Genomic DNA, 16880 nt, shown 5'->3' with positions numbered 1-16880 from the left:
GTAAGGTGGTAGCAGAACTAAAATGGAACCATAAAATATACTCAATAAAAAAAGGAAAAAGAAAATTCAGACTGATAAATAGAAACAAGTAACAATATGGTAGACTGTAATGTATATTTTCTGTATTATTTCAGCCTTTTGGTAAATTACCACCTTCACTGTACTCTAAAACATTAACTCTCGAGAGTTTGTCTTCTGCAGGCTAATGTTAGATTTTAATGAGTCAGTTCCTTTGATCACCAGACTTTCAAAGTAGGTAAAGCCTTAAGTTATGACTGGGATGATATAACTTGATCATAAAGCAAAGAACTGTGCAGTGTTTATACATGGACCTGTATGTCAAAGTCTGGTCACTTCATAGCACTGTGTCTCTACTTAGTAGTTTTTTAAAAGAAGTTGTGTGGCTTTCTCCTAATATAATTGGTCATACACGTTGTTGCTTGTTATAGCTACTAAAACTTACTGATAAAGCTGCTGCTCCTCTCCATGCTCAGCTGCCTAGGGATCCACAGGTTGCTAGGAAATATATCTGCCATTGTATCAACAGTGAACATACTCTTTGCTTCAAGTAGGGGAAACTAAATTTTTCTCTTCCCTAGGAGTCTTTCTAACTGTGGGTATAAGGAAGATGTAGGATACATTAAGCTTGTTTTTTTTGTAAAAGTATGAATTCCCTTTGAAAAGGCTGATTGGTTTGAAGAAATTAACCTGCTTTTAATTTATAGCTCTAAGAATTTAGTCATTAGTCAAATTAAACCCAAGCTGATATTCTCTGGACATATATGTGTGTATTAAGTTTTCTAGAATAGCTACATATTACTTTTATAATAAGAGAAAAAGTCATCTAAAAAGATTATATTTTTTTAAAAGATAGTTTATAGCAGCAGGAAGCAGATTGGTAAGTGGTTATTGACTGCAAATGGGCAGAAAGGAGCTTTTTGGGGGTGATAGAGGAGTTCTGAAACTGGACTGTAGTGATAGTGGCATAGCTGTGTAAATTTACTAAAACTCATTGATTTGTGAACTACAATGTATATATTTTAATAGTATGTAGATTTTATTTCAATAAAACTGTTTAAACCAAAAAAGTCACCATTAAAAGAAGAAGAAGAGCAAGACTAAAAAAGGACTCATATATGTAACATATGAAGAACTATTAAAAGGAAGAAAACCTAATAGACAAATGGACAAAAGTCTCAAATAGGCAATTTATAAAAGATGATATCCAGAAGACCAATACACCTGTATAAAACCTGTTCAATATTATGATTCATGAGGGAAATGCCAATTAATACCACAAAGCAATGCTATTACATACTCGCCAAAATGGCTGAAATAAACTGATTATACAACATGTTGGCAAGATTAGGGAGTATTCAGAACTCCTATATGGTACTGTTGAAATGTAAATTGATACAAGCATATTGGAAAACAGTTAATGGCCAGGCGCGGTGGCTCACGCCTGTAATCCCAGCACTTTGGGAGGCCGAGGAGGGTGGATCACGAGGTCAGGAGATTGAGACCATCCTGGCTTACATGGTGAAACCCCGTCTCTACTAAAAATGTAAAAAATTAGCCGGGTGTGGTGGCGGGTGCCTGTAGTCCCAGCTACTCGGGAGGCGGAGGGAGGAGAATGGTGTGAACCCAGGAGGCGGAGCTTGCAGTGAGCCGAGATTGCACCCCTGCACTCCAGCCTGGGCAACTGAGCGAGACTCCATCTCAAAAAAAAAAAAAAAAATACAGTTAAAAGACAAGTATGTTCATAGCAAAATTTTTCATAATAAACTGGAAACAACAAAATACTCATCTCTTAATGGATAGTTTAATGGTAGTAATGCCAAATAATGGATCACTAATATACAGCCCTGAAAATTTACAGAATATAATTGTATGCAACAAATACAAAATAGTACATGGTTTATTTTTCCATTCATATGAACTTTAATAGTAGGTTAAAGTAACTTATCATCTTAAAAGGAAGAATAATAATTACCCTTGGTTGGGGTGTGGAAATATGAGTACATAGCTTATGTACAGTGACCTTGCTAAATTAAATGGGATGGGGCACAAAGGGGCTTCTGAGGTTCTGATTTTATACATATGTATACACACACACACACACACATATATTTAATTTGGGTTCTAGTTACAAGAACATCTTCCTTTTGTAAAAAGTCATCATCTACACTTATGATTTTAATATTTTATGTGTATTGTTATTGTCATTATTTTGAGACAGCATCTCATAAAATGTTGCCCAGGCTGTACTCCAACTTCTGGGCTTAAGCTATCCTCCCTTCTCAGCTTCACAAGTAGCTGTGGCTACAGGCATGTGACACTGTGCCAAGCCCTATGTATATTATACTACAATAGCATTTGCAAGAAAAATGAACACTGAAAAGTTTAAAAATTTGTATGTTGATGTAATAAATTTCACAACAGTAACAGAGGTCTATATATAGTTCTAAGACTTCTTTGTTTTACTTGAACTTGTGAAATGTTGACTCCTAAGTAGACTGTGACAAGTTAGGTTTGTATATTGTAATCCCTAGAGCAGCTACTAAAATGCAGTACAAAAATAGCTGAAAAGTAGATAAATTAATATGGAATATTAAGTATATTGAACAGAGGGGAGGGGCACCTCACCAAAGGAAGTACACAGATGGCAAATAAGCATATGAAAAGATGTTCCACATTATATGTTACTAGGGAATTGCAAATTAACAAAAATGAGATACCACAGCACAGCTATTGGAATGACAAAAGTCCAAAGCAATGAGAACACCAAATGCTGGTGAGAATGTGGAGCAACAGGAACACTCATTCATTGCTGGTGGGAATGCCAAATGGTGCAGCCTCTTTGGAAAACAGTTTGACAGTTTCTTATAAAACTATATTTTTACCATATGATCCAGCAGTAACAACTTCTTGGTATTTACCTAAATGAGCTGAAAACTTATGTCCACACAATAACCTGTACACGGATATTCATAGCAGCCTTATTCATAATTGGTAAAACTTGGAAACAGTCAAGACATCCTTCAGTAGGTGGATGGATTAACAAACTATGGTACATTCAGACAATGGAGTATTATTCAACACTAAAAAGAAATGAGCTTTCAAGCCATGAAAAGACTTAGAGGAACCTTAAATACATATTACTGAGTGAAGGAAGCCAATATGGAAAGGTTACATACCGTAAGATTCCAGATATATGACATTCTGGAAAAAGCAAAACTATGGAGACAGTAAAAAAGATCAGTAGTTGCCAGAATCTAGTTGAGGGAGGATGAGTAGGCAGAGCATAGAGGACTTTAGTCAGATTAATCTATATGTTACTGCAATGGTGAATAAATGTCTATATATTTGTTTAAACCCATAGAATGTGCAACATAAAGAGTGAACCCTAATGCATATTATGGACTATAAAATCATGTGTCAGTATTGGTTCATCACATAACACACTAATGCAAGATGTTAATTATAGGGGAAGTTGTGCATGTGAGGGTAAAGGGGCATGTGGGAATTCTCTGTATGTTCTGCTCATTTTTGCTGTGAACCTAAAACTGCTCCAAAAGTCTATTTTAAACAGGCAGGGAGTAAGAGGAGGAAGGGAGGAACAAATGAGAGAGGACAAACAGAAGGCCAGTAATAAAACTGGTAGCCCTAAATCCAACCATACTAATTATTAACAATGTAAATGCTCTAAACAGTCCAATTAAGAAATGGATATTATCTGATTGGATAAAATAAGACCTAACTGTATGTTATCTACAAGAAACCTCTTTAAATACAATGATACTAAAGGGTTAAAAAAAATGAAAAAAATAAACCATGCAAACAAAAACCAAAAGAAAGCTATAGTGACTATAGTAGAGTCAGACAAAGTAGACTTCAGAACAGAGAAAACTACCAGGGATAAAGGGAGATAATTTCATAATGATAAAAGGTGCAATTTACAAAGTCTTACATGTGTATTCATCTAATAACAGAGCTCCCAAATATCTGAACCAAAAACTGATAGAATTAAAAGAAAAATGGACAGATCTGCATCTGCAATGCTTGGAAACTTCAGCATACCTCTTGGTAATTGATAGGGTCAGTAGACAATTAGGAAGGACATGGAAGACTTGAATAGAATGATTAACCTACTTGACCAAATTGAAATTTATAGAACAGCCTAGCCAAGAATTGCAGAATATACATTCATTTTAAGTGCCCATGAAATACTTGCCAACGTAGATCATAAACTAGGCCATAAAACCTTAATAAATTTGAGTTAAAATCATATAAAATGTTGTATTTGTAATAGAATTAAACCAGAAATCAAAGAAAAATATCAATCCCCAAATATTTCGAATATATAAAACAGACTTCTAAATAATACATTTTTTAGAGGAAGGAAAATTTTAAAATATTTTAAATAAAATGAAATATCAAAATTTGTGCAATGCAGCTAAAGCAGTGCTCCAAGGTTAATTTATATCACTAAATGCTTTTATTGAAAAAGGAGATATGTCTCAATTCAATAATCTAAATTTCTACTTTAATAGACTATAAAAAGAATATATGAAACCCAGTGCAAGCAGAGAGAAGTAAATAATAAAGATAACAGCAGAATTCAATGAAATGAAAAACAGAAAAATAGACAAAAAAAACACTGACACCAAAAGCTGGTTCTTCAAGCAGATGAAAAAAAAAATTTTTTTTTTTGAGAGAGTCTTACTTTGTTGCCCAGGCTGGAGTGCAGTGGCACCATCTCGGCTTACTGCAACCCACACCTCCCAGGTTTAAGTAATTCTCGTGCTTCAGCCAGGCACCACCATGCCTGGCTAATTTTTGTATTTTTTTTAGTAGAGATGGGGTTTCGCCATGTTGGCCAGGCTGGTCTCAAACTCCTGACCTCAGGTGGTCCGCCCGCCTCGGCCTTCCAAAGTGTTGGGATTATAGGCGTGAGCCACCAAGCTTGGGCTGAGCAAATCAAAGAGTTGATAAACTTCTAAGCACTAATCAGGAAGAAAGAGAGAATGTACAAATTACCATTATCAGGAATAAAAAAAGGGATATCATTACATACTCTGTAGACATTTAAAGTAAAGCAAGGGAGTACTACCTTACTGGATACCCTCCTGAATCATTTTAAAAGTTGTAGGATACATGAGTTTGAATAAAATTGTTTCATGAAATGTGAAGAAAAGTGAAAAAAAGTTCTACATTTGATTATTCTGAAATACATCTGCGATATTTACTATTTCCAGGCTATCTGCTTTAATACCAAACTACCATCCTTATCCTTAATTATCCATAATTTAACCAGTATAAGAATATACACAATGTGCTTTTCAAAAACAAACCTCTTGCTATGTGTGCCTCTACTTTTTGAATGTTTTGCCAGCATATTGATTATATTTATACGTTGTTTGTTAATAGTTTGGAATGGGAGAGTATGATAATTATATTGCTTTCTGTTGCAGACATCATTAAGCAAGCTAATGGAAACACTTGGTCAAGCAGAACCATATTTTGTAAAATGCATCCGCTCTAATGCTGAAAAGGTAAAAATGTCCTATAAATGAGAGCACATATCTCAGCTTACTTCAAACTGAGCTTTAAATACTTTTAAGCAGAGTTTGCGTCCTTTGTAGGGACATGGATGCAGCTGGAAACCATCATTCTTAGCAAACTATCACAAGAAGAGAAAACCAAACACCGCATGTTCTCACTCATAGGTGGGAACTGAACAATGAGCTCACTTGGACTCGGGAAGGGGAACATCACACAATGGGGCCTATCATGGGGAGGGGGGAGGGGGGAGGGATTGCATTGGGGAGTTATACCTGATATAAATGATGAATTGATGGGTGCTGACGAGTTGATGGGTGCAGCACACCAACATGGCACATATATACATATGTAACAAACCTGCACGTTATGCACATGTACCCTAGAACTTAAAGTATAATAATAAAAAAAAAAAAAAACAGCAACAGAAAAAAAAAAAAAAAGAATAAGTGGAGAGGAAGCACTAACTATAATATTTATAAAGAAAGTAGTGTTTTATAAATACTTTCAATGGATTTTTCCGTATTTACCTGCCTGTAAGGTGTTTATATGGATTTGATTTAGCATCACCAAGAATTTGAGAAGCAAATACCTCTTGAAGTCCTGTCAGAAAAGAGTTTTCTTTTCTTTCTTTTTTTTTTTTTTTGAGACAGACTCTCATTCTATCACCCAGGCTGGAGTGCAATGGTATAATCTCACCTCACTGCAATCTCCACCTCCTGGTTTCAAGCATTTCTCCTGTCTCAGCCTCCCAAGTAACTGGGACTACCAGTGTGCACCACCACACCCAGCTAATTTTTGTATTTTTAGTAGAGACGGGAATTTGCCATGTTGGCCAGGCTGGTCTTGAACTCCTGACCTCAAGTGACCTTGGCCTCCCAAAGTGCTGGGATTACAGGTGTGAGCCACCACACCCAGTTGTAGGTTATCTTGTTACAGATTTTGTAGTGATTGGACTGTGTGGCCTCTGGGGGTGATTACATTCTTTTTGAGCTTTTAAGGTCCTCTCTCTTCACAACCAGAGAAGCCTGGAAGCTTGGTTTCTCTCTTTTCCCTAGGGTTGGGCAGTCAGAACTTCTCTGAAGCTACCAGCTGAGAGGTGAGCTTGCCTTACCTATCAGCTTAGTTATTATATATCTTAACCAGACAACCTCCAATCAATTTCTAGATACTCAACAGTTAGCCATGCTTATAAACAGATAATTTGGAGATCTACTGTTCTGGGTTAATCTTTTTTCCATTTGCTTTAGCTGCCCTTGAGGTTCAATGATGCCTTGGTACTTAGACAGCTTCGATATACTGGAATGCTGGAAACAGTTCGAATTCGCCAATCAGGATACAGCTCCAAATATTCTTTCCAGGTTCTGTTTTTATAGTGATATTTACATATTTAGACACATCAAGTAAATGATTCCCACATATCTTGCTTATTATTTCTTTAGGGCTTACTTATTTCTCTTAATTCTTCCTTTCCATTTCACGTTTTGTATACGGAATTGAAAAGGGATAGACAGTATTTACTTTGATTGGATGGCAGCAATCTCATTAAGATTATTGTAATAGAATCCAGTACTTGGTTATTCTCATTTGATCAGAATGTTTGCTAATACTGTTTACTCCTGATATAACAATTCTTTGCACTGACCTCTCCAGTAACTGAAATATTTCAATGAGAACTATCTAGTGAAAAGATTCCATTTGGTTTTCCCTAAAGTTTTCTCAGCAGAATTTTCTTTCATAGTAAGCTGCCAAGAAGGCTCACAGCTACTCTTATCAGCAATTGCTGCTGTGGGTATGGAAATTGTATTGAAGCTGTTCAGCAACTGAGCAAGTGTTTGCTGTTACTGGGACGGAAAGCCTCATTCTCAGTTATCCTGCCACGTTTTGCTTTTTTTTTTTCCTGATAGAAATTTTAGGTTCTTGTTAAATAACTTTTTCTTTGGTCTTTTATAAAGCTTCCTCAAAAGGGATAATTAGCCTCTGCCCTTTTTTTTTTCCTCTCATTCCCTTTTGATGATACGATATGTAGAACCCAATATCTTTCTCCGCCTCCTATGTTTTTTGAATTAACCTTTTATTATATCTTAAATTAACATGCACTTCTTGGTTTCACCCTGTTTAAAAGAAAGAGGAAAAGATTAATAAAATGATAATTAGTTTAAGGTCTTGTTTACATACACTACTTTCTGATTTTACAATTTTTAAAATTATTTTTCAGGATTTTGTGAGCCACTTCCATGTACTTCTTCCCCGAAATATTATTCCATCCAAATTTAACATTCAGGATTACTTCAGGAAAATGAATCTTAATCCAGATAATTATCAAGTTGGAAAAACCATGGTAAATATAATCTGTATAGCTCTTGTCAAAATTGAGTGCATTTATTTAAAAAATAATAATTTTTACCTATGAGATTGTTTATTAAAAAGATAGTGAATCAGATATCAGAAGACAATTGGTTAGACCCAGGTTTTTATTTAATTATATAGTCAATATTAATCACAGAGCTCTGGCCAGTGCTCTAGTTCTGACTATAATTTTAACTGCCTAAAAATCATCTCTCCATAGATGTTCTACTGTAATCTCCAAGTCAGCTTGCCCAAGATGAATTTAAGATTCATCTGGTCTTAAATTTATCAAATACTTTCTTTCTCTGTCACCCCTTTTCCAGTTTCTCAGTCTAGAAACCATAATTGTCTTTAGCATACCATTCACTTTAATCCTTTCACAAAGTTTTAGGGATGTTTTTTCCTTTTACAAAGAGATTCTCACATCACCTTCTGTTTCTCCATTACTACTGCTTCCATTTTATTTTTATTCCTTATCTCTTCTCATCTACATTGCTTATACAGTGAACAGCTTACTTATCTGATTCTAGTGTATTTGTCATTCCATTTAATTTATTCTCATAATATTAAAATTATTATCTTAATATACTTAGTTCTTTATGTCTGCCTCCTGCTTGATAATAACCCCCTCATAACCTCCTTATTAAATACAAACATCTTTCTCTTTTTTGAGAACCTTCATATTGTGGCTTCACATTACTTAATATCTTTTTTTATGGAGATTAATTGTCCCATTGTCTCCTGTGCATGCCTTTATTATTATTTTCAACTCTTTGTGTTACTCAAGTGGGATGTTTTGTCTCTGGCCCTTATTAGTTTACCATCTTCCTCTTTGGGTATATAATATCTACCTGATCTCAAATGAGAGGTATAATTCCTGTTTCTAAAGGGATATGTCTCCTTCACCTTTGCAGCCTCCCAAACCCTAAACATTAGTGGAATGAAGGAGTAAATAAAATAAACTTATTAATAACTTTGGACAGTGAGAAGCTTAATGCACTCTGGGTTTCAAAAAGACTGTTATCATTGGTTTATTCATTATATGATTCAAGCTTCAAGATCTGTGGTTTTCAACTTTTTTCCCCACCCCAACACCCTTGAAAAATATGATTTATTACCAGTAATACATTTACTTATAGCAGTGGTTTCCCCAATGGAGTAATATAGCATAATCTCTGGTGCTGGAATTTTGATACTCTTGCTGACCTTGTCATTTCTCTCTCCCTTCCTCCCTTGCTTACCTTCCTTTTTTTCTGTCTTTTTTTTTTTTTTTTTTTTTTTGAGACCGGATCTCTCTATTTTGCCATAGAACTTGAACTCCTGGGCTTAAGCAACCTTCCTGTTTCAGCCTTCTGAGTAGCTAGGGGTTATAGGCATGTAGCACCACACCCAGCTCACCTTCCTTATTCTACTGTCTCCATTTCAATTTGAGAGTGACTACTTTGGATAAATCTGTAGGAATATTTATCAGTACTTCATTTACATGCCTGCCACTGTGTTTGTTCTTCTCTAAAAGCTTATCACAGAAAAGATGATTCATGAAATAAATTTCTCATTTCTTCTTACGCTGCATTCCTCACCTTCCTTTTGGTAGGTCTTTCTAAAGGAGCAGGAACGACAGCACTTACAAGATCTGCTTCACCAAGAGGTGCTCCGCAGAATCATATTGTTGCAGCGATGGTTCAGGGTCTTGCTGTGTAGGCAGCATTTCCTCCATCTGAGACAAGCATCTGTTGTTATCCAGGTGAGAAGCAAAGGATTCTTTGCATGAGATTGACTAATTTATTTGGCCTTTGTTTAGTAACCAGAACCTTTTTACTGTAAAACATTTTCAATAATAATGTAAACTTCAGAAATGAGAATATGTCATACCCACTTTTGAAGTGCTCGTAACACCCAACAGATTATCTGGCATATAATAGACTATTAATAAATATTGATTCCATTGAATTTAAATTAAATTGAATTTGTAGTTATAATATCTTGTGAAGTCTGAGTAGGGGCTAAGGAGTTACCTAATATTTGTTGACATAATTATTTTTATTTAACGGTTTTTGGAGTGATGTTTGAGAGTTTATATATACTGTTGGTTTTAGACACTCATTTTGGATGATAGGTACCTTATTTTACATTTATTTGTTTTATTAATGCCCTCATTGATTTATATCATTTCCATAATATCTTTTCCATTTGTGCAAGAAAATCTTTAGTATCTTCATCTTTGGAATGTGTGTCAGGATTACCTTAAACCCATTAGTGTTATTTGGGCAAATTGTAACAAAAGAATATAATATGTTAAAATTATTAATAATTTGAAGGGCATGAAATCATCCAAAAATTTTAAATTAAGTTCTGTAATTAACTCCATCAAGGTTATAGTATTTAAAATAGCTGTTTTAGCCAAACATATCTGGAAGAGAAAACTTTTTTCTATTTATCTTTTTCAGTTGCACTTTCTGCTTTTGTAGAAAACTAATTTTTTTATTTTCTATTTTTTTGAGACAGACTCTGTCTGTCGCCCAGGCTGGAGTGGAGTGGCATGAACTCGGCTCACTGCAAGCTCCACCTCCCAGGTTCATGCCATTCTCCTGCCTCAGCCTCTTCAGTAGCTGGGACTACAGGTGCCCACCACCACGCCCAGCTAATTTTTTTTTTTTTTTTCTTTTAGTAGAGATGGTATTTTTAGTAGAGATGTATTTTAGTTTCACTGTTAGCCAGGATGGTTTCGATCTCCTGACCTCATGATCCGCCTGCCTTAGCCTCCAAAAGTGCTGGGATTACAGACGTGAGCCACCGCGCCTGGCCAGAAAACTTATTTTTAATCACTAAGAATTTAGCTACATAGGCACTTAACCTGTAATTATGACATAAGAAATTTATTCTCTTTTTTTCCTGTGAAAATGCAGTGTAAGATATGACAACCAGTTTCTGTTATTTTGCCTTCCCCACAGAGATTCTGGAGGAATTACCTAAATCAGAAGCAAGTCAGAGATGCAGCTGTGCAGAAGGATGCTTTTGTTATGGCTAGCGCAGCTGCTCTTCTCCAAGCTTCCTGGCGTGCTCACTTAGAGAGGCAACGGTACTTGGAGCTACGGGCTGCAGCCATCGTTATCCAGCAGAAATGGAGAGATCACTATAGGCGCAGGCACATGGCTGCTATTTGCATACAAGCAAGATGGAAAGCCTACAGGGAAAGTAAAAGGTACCAAGAACAAAGGAAAAAAATTATCCTTTTGCAATCAACATGTAGAGGATTCAGAGCAAGACAAAGGTAATCTCTATACTATACTATAATACTTGCTTTTTTTCTTTCTTCCCAAGTACTTTGTTTATACCTCTGCGTTAACACTTGTCTAATTTGTATTAGAATTGGTCGTATACAATTTCTTTTCCACTATACTGTGATACTTTTACTGATTTTAACCCACATTGTATTGTCTATAATGGAAGTTAAATAAGATTTTATTGAATTAAATTGGATCGAAAATCTACATGGTCTGTGATCATAACTGCTAAGAATTAACTTTTACCTTAGGCCGAATCTTACAAAATTGGCAATATTCAACTGTTTTTACTTTCAGAAACTGTAATTTCACACTTAAATTAAAATTTCACTTTATTTCACACTTAAATTAAAATTTCACTTTAGTTTGAGGTTTACTTTAAAATAAAGCTAATATTAAAATGAGAACTTTACTTCTGAATTAGTTTACATTTTGACTGAAATGCCCAGGTAGAAGTAATACACTTAATGAAATATCATCTGACTCATGGAAATAGGAAAATTGTAAAATGTGCATTCAAGTTAATTTAAGAAGTACTTAGGTATTGTAAAAAGATTTTACAACTCTGCATTTTTTCTTAAATTCTCAGGAAATATGTTCTCTTCAGTGGTAACTATTTCTGTAACCCATTTTGTCTGTTTTTATATAGATTTAAAGCTTTAAAAGAACAAAGGCTAAGAGAAACAAAACCAGAACTTGGATTGGTGAATATTAAAGGATATGGATCTCTGGAAATTCAGGGTTCAGACCCTTCAGAATGGGAGGATTGTTCTTTTGACAACAGAATAAAAGCCATAGAGGAATGTAAATCTGTAATAGAGAGTAATCGAATTAGCCATGAAAGTTCGGTGGACAGCTTGAAGGAGTCACCAAACAAGCAGCAGGAGAGAGCCCAAAGCCAGAGTGGTGTGGACTTGCAGGAAGGTGTGCTTGTAAGAGAGAGACCCAGATCCTTGGAGGATCTCCATCAGAAAAAAGTAGGCCGGGCTAAAAGAGAAAGTAGGAGAATGAGAGAACTAGAGCAAGCTATATTTAGCTTAGAATTGCTGAAAGTTCGTTCTCTTGGTGGTGTTTCTCCTTCAGAGGATCGCAGATGGTCTACAGAATTGGTGCCTGAAGGCCTTCAGTCTCCACGGGGTACACCTGATAGTGAGAGCTCTCAAGGAAGCTTGGAACTTCTGAGCTCTGAGGAAAGCCAAAAGAGCAAACTAGAGTCTGTAATTTCAGATGAAGGAGACTTGCTGTTTCCATCACCTAAGATATCCAGCAGTCCGAAATTTGATTCACGGGACAATGCCCTCAGTGCCTCAAATGAGACTAGCTATGCAGAGCATTTGAAGGATGGAACTATGAAGGAAAAAGTGGTCTGCAGTTCTGAGTCTATTACCTGTAAACCACAGCTGAAAGACTCCTTCATTTCAAATAGTCTGCCTACTTTTTTTTATATCCCTCAACAAGACCCACTGAAAACAAATTCCCAACTAGACACAAGTATCCAAAGAAACAAACTATTGGAAAATGAAGACACACCAGGGGAAGCTCTTACTTTGGATATCAACAGGGAAGCTAGAAGGTATCACTGCTCAGGAGAAGATCAAATTGTTCCTTCTTTGAATACAGAGTCTTCTAATCCTATGCTTAAGAAGTTAGAAAAGCTAAACACTGAGAAGGAAGAAAGGCAAAAGCAATTGCAGCAACAGAATGAAAAAGAGATGATGGAACAGATTCGCCAGCAAACAGATATTTTAGAGAAGGAGCGCAAAGCGTTCAAGACAATTGAAAAGCCAAGAATTGGAGAGTGTTTGGTGGCACCATCTTCCTATCAGTCAAAGCAGAGAGTAGAGAGGCCATCCTCTCTCCTCAGCTTAAATACCTCAAATAAGGGAGAACTTAATGTAATGGGGTCCCTATCAGTAAAAGATGCAGCTCTTGCCCAAAAAGACAGCTCCTCTGCTCACTTACCCCCAAAGGATAGACCTGTCACCGTGTTCTTTGAAAGAAAAGGAAGTCCATGCCAATCTAGTACTGTTAAGGAATTATCCAAGACAGACAGAATGGGTGCCCAGCTGAATGTAGCCTGTAAACTCTCTAATAATCGCATTTCAAAAAGAGAACACTTTAGGCCAACTCAGTCTTATAGCCACAATTCTGATGACCTTTCCAGAGAGGGAAATACTAGGCCCATTTTCTTCACTCCAAAGGACAATATGAATATTCCCCTGTAAGTGAAACATTTATTTATGTTTATGTATAAATGGGAAACTTCTTGAAGTATTTTTATTAAGATGCCTTGTTCTGCTCCAACTATTTGTGTAAAGTGGCTGCTCAACTTGGCCATTTTCTCTTTGTAAAAATATTCCCTAATTGTTGACTCTACCATCACCTGAAGTTGGTTGTAGTTATACCCTAGGAATCCTTGACTAATCATGAATAGTAGAGTAAATACTGGGTTCCTCCCCATTAAGTGAGAAGCATTTGTGAAGGGCAGTACAGTGCCTGTAAACATAGTAGGCATTCACCGAATACTGGTTGCTTTACAGCTGTGAGGTTTAGTAGTCCAAGGTTGTTCATTTCAGGCTTTAAAGAAGTTAATTTGTTTTATTACGGCTGTTGGCCTATTTATGATCATCATTACATTCATTTTACTTCTTTGTGTGTGATAAACACATAACATAAAATTTCCCATCTTAGCCATTTTTAAATAATACAGTACAGTAGTGTTAACTGTTTGTTTTGCAAAAGATCTCTAGAACTTTTTCTTCTTGTAAAATAAAACTCTGTACCCATTGAACAACTCTGCTTTTCCTTCTAGCCCCTGGCAACCATCATTCTACTTTCTGTTTCCAAGAGTTTACTTTTTATACCTCATATAAATAGAATTTCTTTTTTTTTTTTTTTTTTTTTTAATAAATGGAGTCTCACTCTGTCACCCAGGCTGGAGTGCAGTGGTATGATCTCAACTAACTGCAACCTCTGCCTCCTGGGTTCAAGCAGTTCTTCTGTCTCAGCCTTCTGAGTAGCTGGGACTACAGGTGCACGCCACCATGCCTGGCTAATTTTTGTATTTTTAATAGAGACGGGGTTTCACCATATTGGTCAGGCTGGTTTCAAACTCCTGACCTCAGGTTATCCACCCGCCTCTGCCCCCCAAATTGCTAGGATTACAGGTGTGAGCCACCATGCCCAGCCCTAAGTAGAATTTCTTTATACTTTTTTAAACTAGTGGTAGTCATGAGAAAAGCATTTTTAAGTGGTGCATAAAAACAAATTTAACAAAATTGAAGATACTTGTATTGTCTTTGTATTTGGTAGATTCTTTTGGTTCTTGTGGGAGAATATCATCATTGAAATGAAAGGAGGGCTGTATCTTTGGGCTAAAAAAGTAAATTTTACATTAACAATTAAAATAACCTTTTCTCTCCATTTATGTATAACCCGAACATTTAAATATTCCACCCTTTAAAATTTCATATGGATTTTAGAGAAATCCTTTGTAAATGTGGGCAAGAGATGATCAATAATTTATTTCTCCACCAAGAGTTTCTATAGTATTATAAAGTGCAGTTGAGCTTAGTGACAGCTTTAAGTATTATTCCCACCCATTAACCTACAGATTTCCCAGAAGTTCAAAGGCTCTGTGTAGCATATGCACCCATAAGAGAGTGTTAAAAACATATTCCCTCTCATTCTAAGTTTAGTGATACATGCTATTCCATGCATATCTGTAAATGAGCTCTTTAATATTCTTCTTTAATGTCTGTTAGTTATGACATTTATGTGTGTGTTTGTATTATAGGTGTATACACTTATAAAGTAGCTGTTGGGATCCATGAATTTGTTTTGTAGAAAACTTAATTGTGGATTCCAAAAAATATTAATCATCCTTGTGAATTACTTATCTTATTTTTCTAAGATATATAGTTGTAGGTCTATTTGAACTGATTTCCTTTATTGCTTTATTAATGGTCTACTTATCTTTAAAATTATTGTATATTAGATTACATTAAACTCTACAGGTAGAATTCATACTTTAAATCTCATCCTGTTGTATAAGTAATACTAGAAACATGAACATTTTGTAGAATCATAAATGTTGGTGCTTCTGAATTATGTAGTCTAGTTCCTACATGTTATAGATAAGGCCGCTGGGGCCCATAGAGGTGAAATGACTTATTCAGGATCATATATTTAGAGAATAGCTGGGACTAGAACTTGCATTTTATCATTAAGGATCGGCATTGGGTTTTATGATTAGAAAGTAATACTAGGTTAGTGTCCCTTTTGTACTGTAGTGGATCATGATGAGTACACAGTAGTTTTTAACTGTTTAATGAAAGAGGACAAAAAAAATCATGGTGAAGTCTAAAAATTGCTGTGAGTTAAAAGGTTAATTGCAGTGGTCAAGTACTATCAAGATTCTATTAATCGTTGTTTCTCTTTGGAGGATAAATGAAGGTCCAGGAGGCTCAACTGTGGCAAGAGAGATTTTGATAGCCAGAAGAGAATCCTTTAGGACAAGCTAGGATTGCTCGGCTTACATATATTACATACAAAAAAGGGAGATCTCTATGAAGACTTTAGCTAGCAAAGATTGCATCTATTTGTATTTGTTTTGGGCTTATTGCATGGAGGCAAAGGGCAAGATAATTTCTTATGTGTCCTAGACTTTCTTTTCTAAAAAGTAAATGAAAGATTTTGAATGGAAGAACAATTAATCTACCAACTAGTATCATAAATTAGTGTCTAATTTTAGCCAGCACTGTGCTTGCAAGTAAGATATGATTCTCAAGGAGCTTACAGTTCTACTCAGGAGAGATTATCAATATGTTGTTGAGACTCATGGTACTGAGTTAATATAGGTAATTGGGGCCATGAAGGTGCAGGTTATATACACTTTTTCATCAGATTCTGACATCTATTTCTGCCCAGAATTTAATGATAAAATAGTCTCATCATACAGTTATTCAATCAAAATTAAGTTTTCATAAGCTAACACTGTAATACCTATATGGTCTGGAGCATACTTTTAAGTTTGATAACAATATCTTATCCTGCCAGTGTTGATTTTATTCTATTCAACATGAAGCTTTTTGTTTGTTTTTTGGTTTTTTTCAGATAGAGTTTCCCTCTTGTCACCCAGGCTAGAGTAAGCAGTGGCACAATCTTGGCTCACTGCAACCTCTGCCTCCTGGGTTCAAGTGATTCTGCTGCCTCAGCCTCCCAAGTACCTGGGATTACAGGCGCTTGCCACCACACCCAGCTAATTTTTGTATTTTTAGTAGAGACAGAGTTTTGCCATGTTGACCAGGCTGGTCTCAAACTCCTGACCTCAGGTGATCCGCCTGCCTCGGCCTCCCAAACTGCTGGGATTACAGGCATGAGCCACTGCGCCCGGCCTCAACGTCAAGTTTTAAAACTCAGACAACGGACGAAAGCTACAAAGAAAGATTTCAGAAGGAGTTTTCTAACCAATAGGAGCTATCTCAGTGTAAAAGATAATGAGATCCTCATCACTGGATGGCTATTTTTCAGATATTTTATAATGATTAGATGGAAAGGCCCCTTGTAAGACTAGTATTCTAAAGATCCAGGGATTTGGTATTTTCCTTTCCTCCTCATCAGATCTGTTTTATTTCTTGAGTTTCATTTTGCAGCTACTATTCTTTTTTTTTTTTTTTTTTTTTT

The 16880-nt window shown here is 35.8% G+C and overlaps 1 protein-coding gene across 7 annotated transcripts in view; it reads left to right on the top strand.

Moving 5' to 3' along the window:
- Window positions 1-16880, top strand: part of MYO9A (myosin IXA) — a 312565-nt gene that overhangs the window by 212203 nt on the left and 83482 nt on the right. For all 7 annotated transcript variants that reach the window (XM_031935820.1, XM_023220687.2, XM_023220686.2 and 4 more), the window contains exons 20-25: window positions 5475-5555; window positions 6813-6923; window positions 7781-7903; window positions 9506-9655; window positions 10863-11182; window positions 11845-13416. In XM_031935820.1, coding sequence (XP_031791680.1) covers window positions 5475-5555; window positions 6813-6923; window positions 7781-7903; window positions 9506-9655; window positions 10863-11182; window positions 11845-13416 — 2357 coding nt within the window. The remainder of the gene's footprint in view (window positions 1-5474; window positions 5556-6812; window positions 6924-7780; window positions 7904-9505; window positions 9656-10862; window positions 11183-11844; window positions 13417-16880) is intronic.

Source organism: Piliocolobus tephrosceles, chromosome 6, assembly GCF_002776525.5.
Source record: "Piliocolobus tephrosceles isolate RC106 chromosome 6, ASM277652v3, whole genome shotgun sequence".
Classification (NCBI taxonomy): domain Eukaryota; kingdom Metazoa; phylum Chordata; class Mammalia; order Primates; family Cercopithecidae; genus Piliocolobus; species Piliocolobus tephrosceles.
This window is presented reverse-complemented; position numbering and strand designations above follow the sequence as displayed.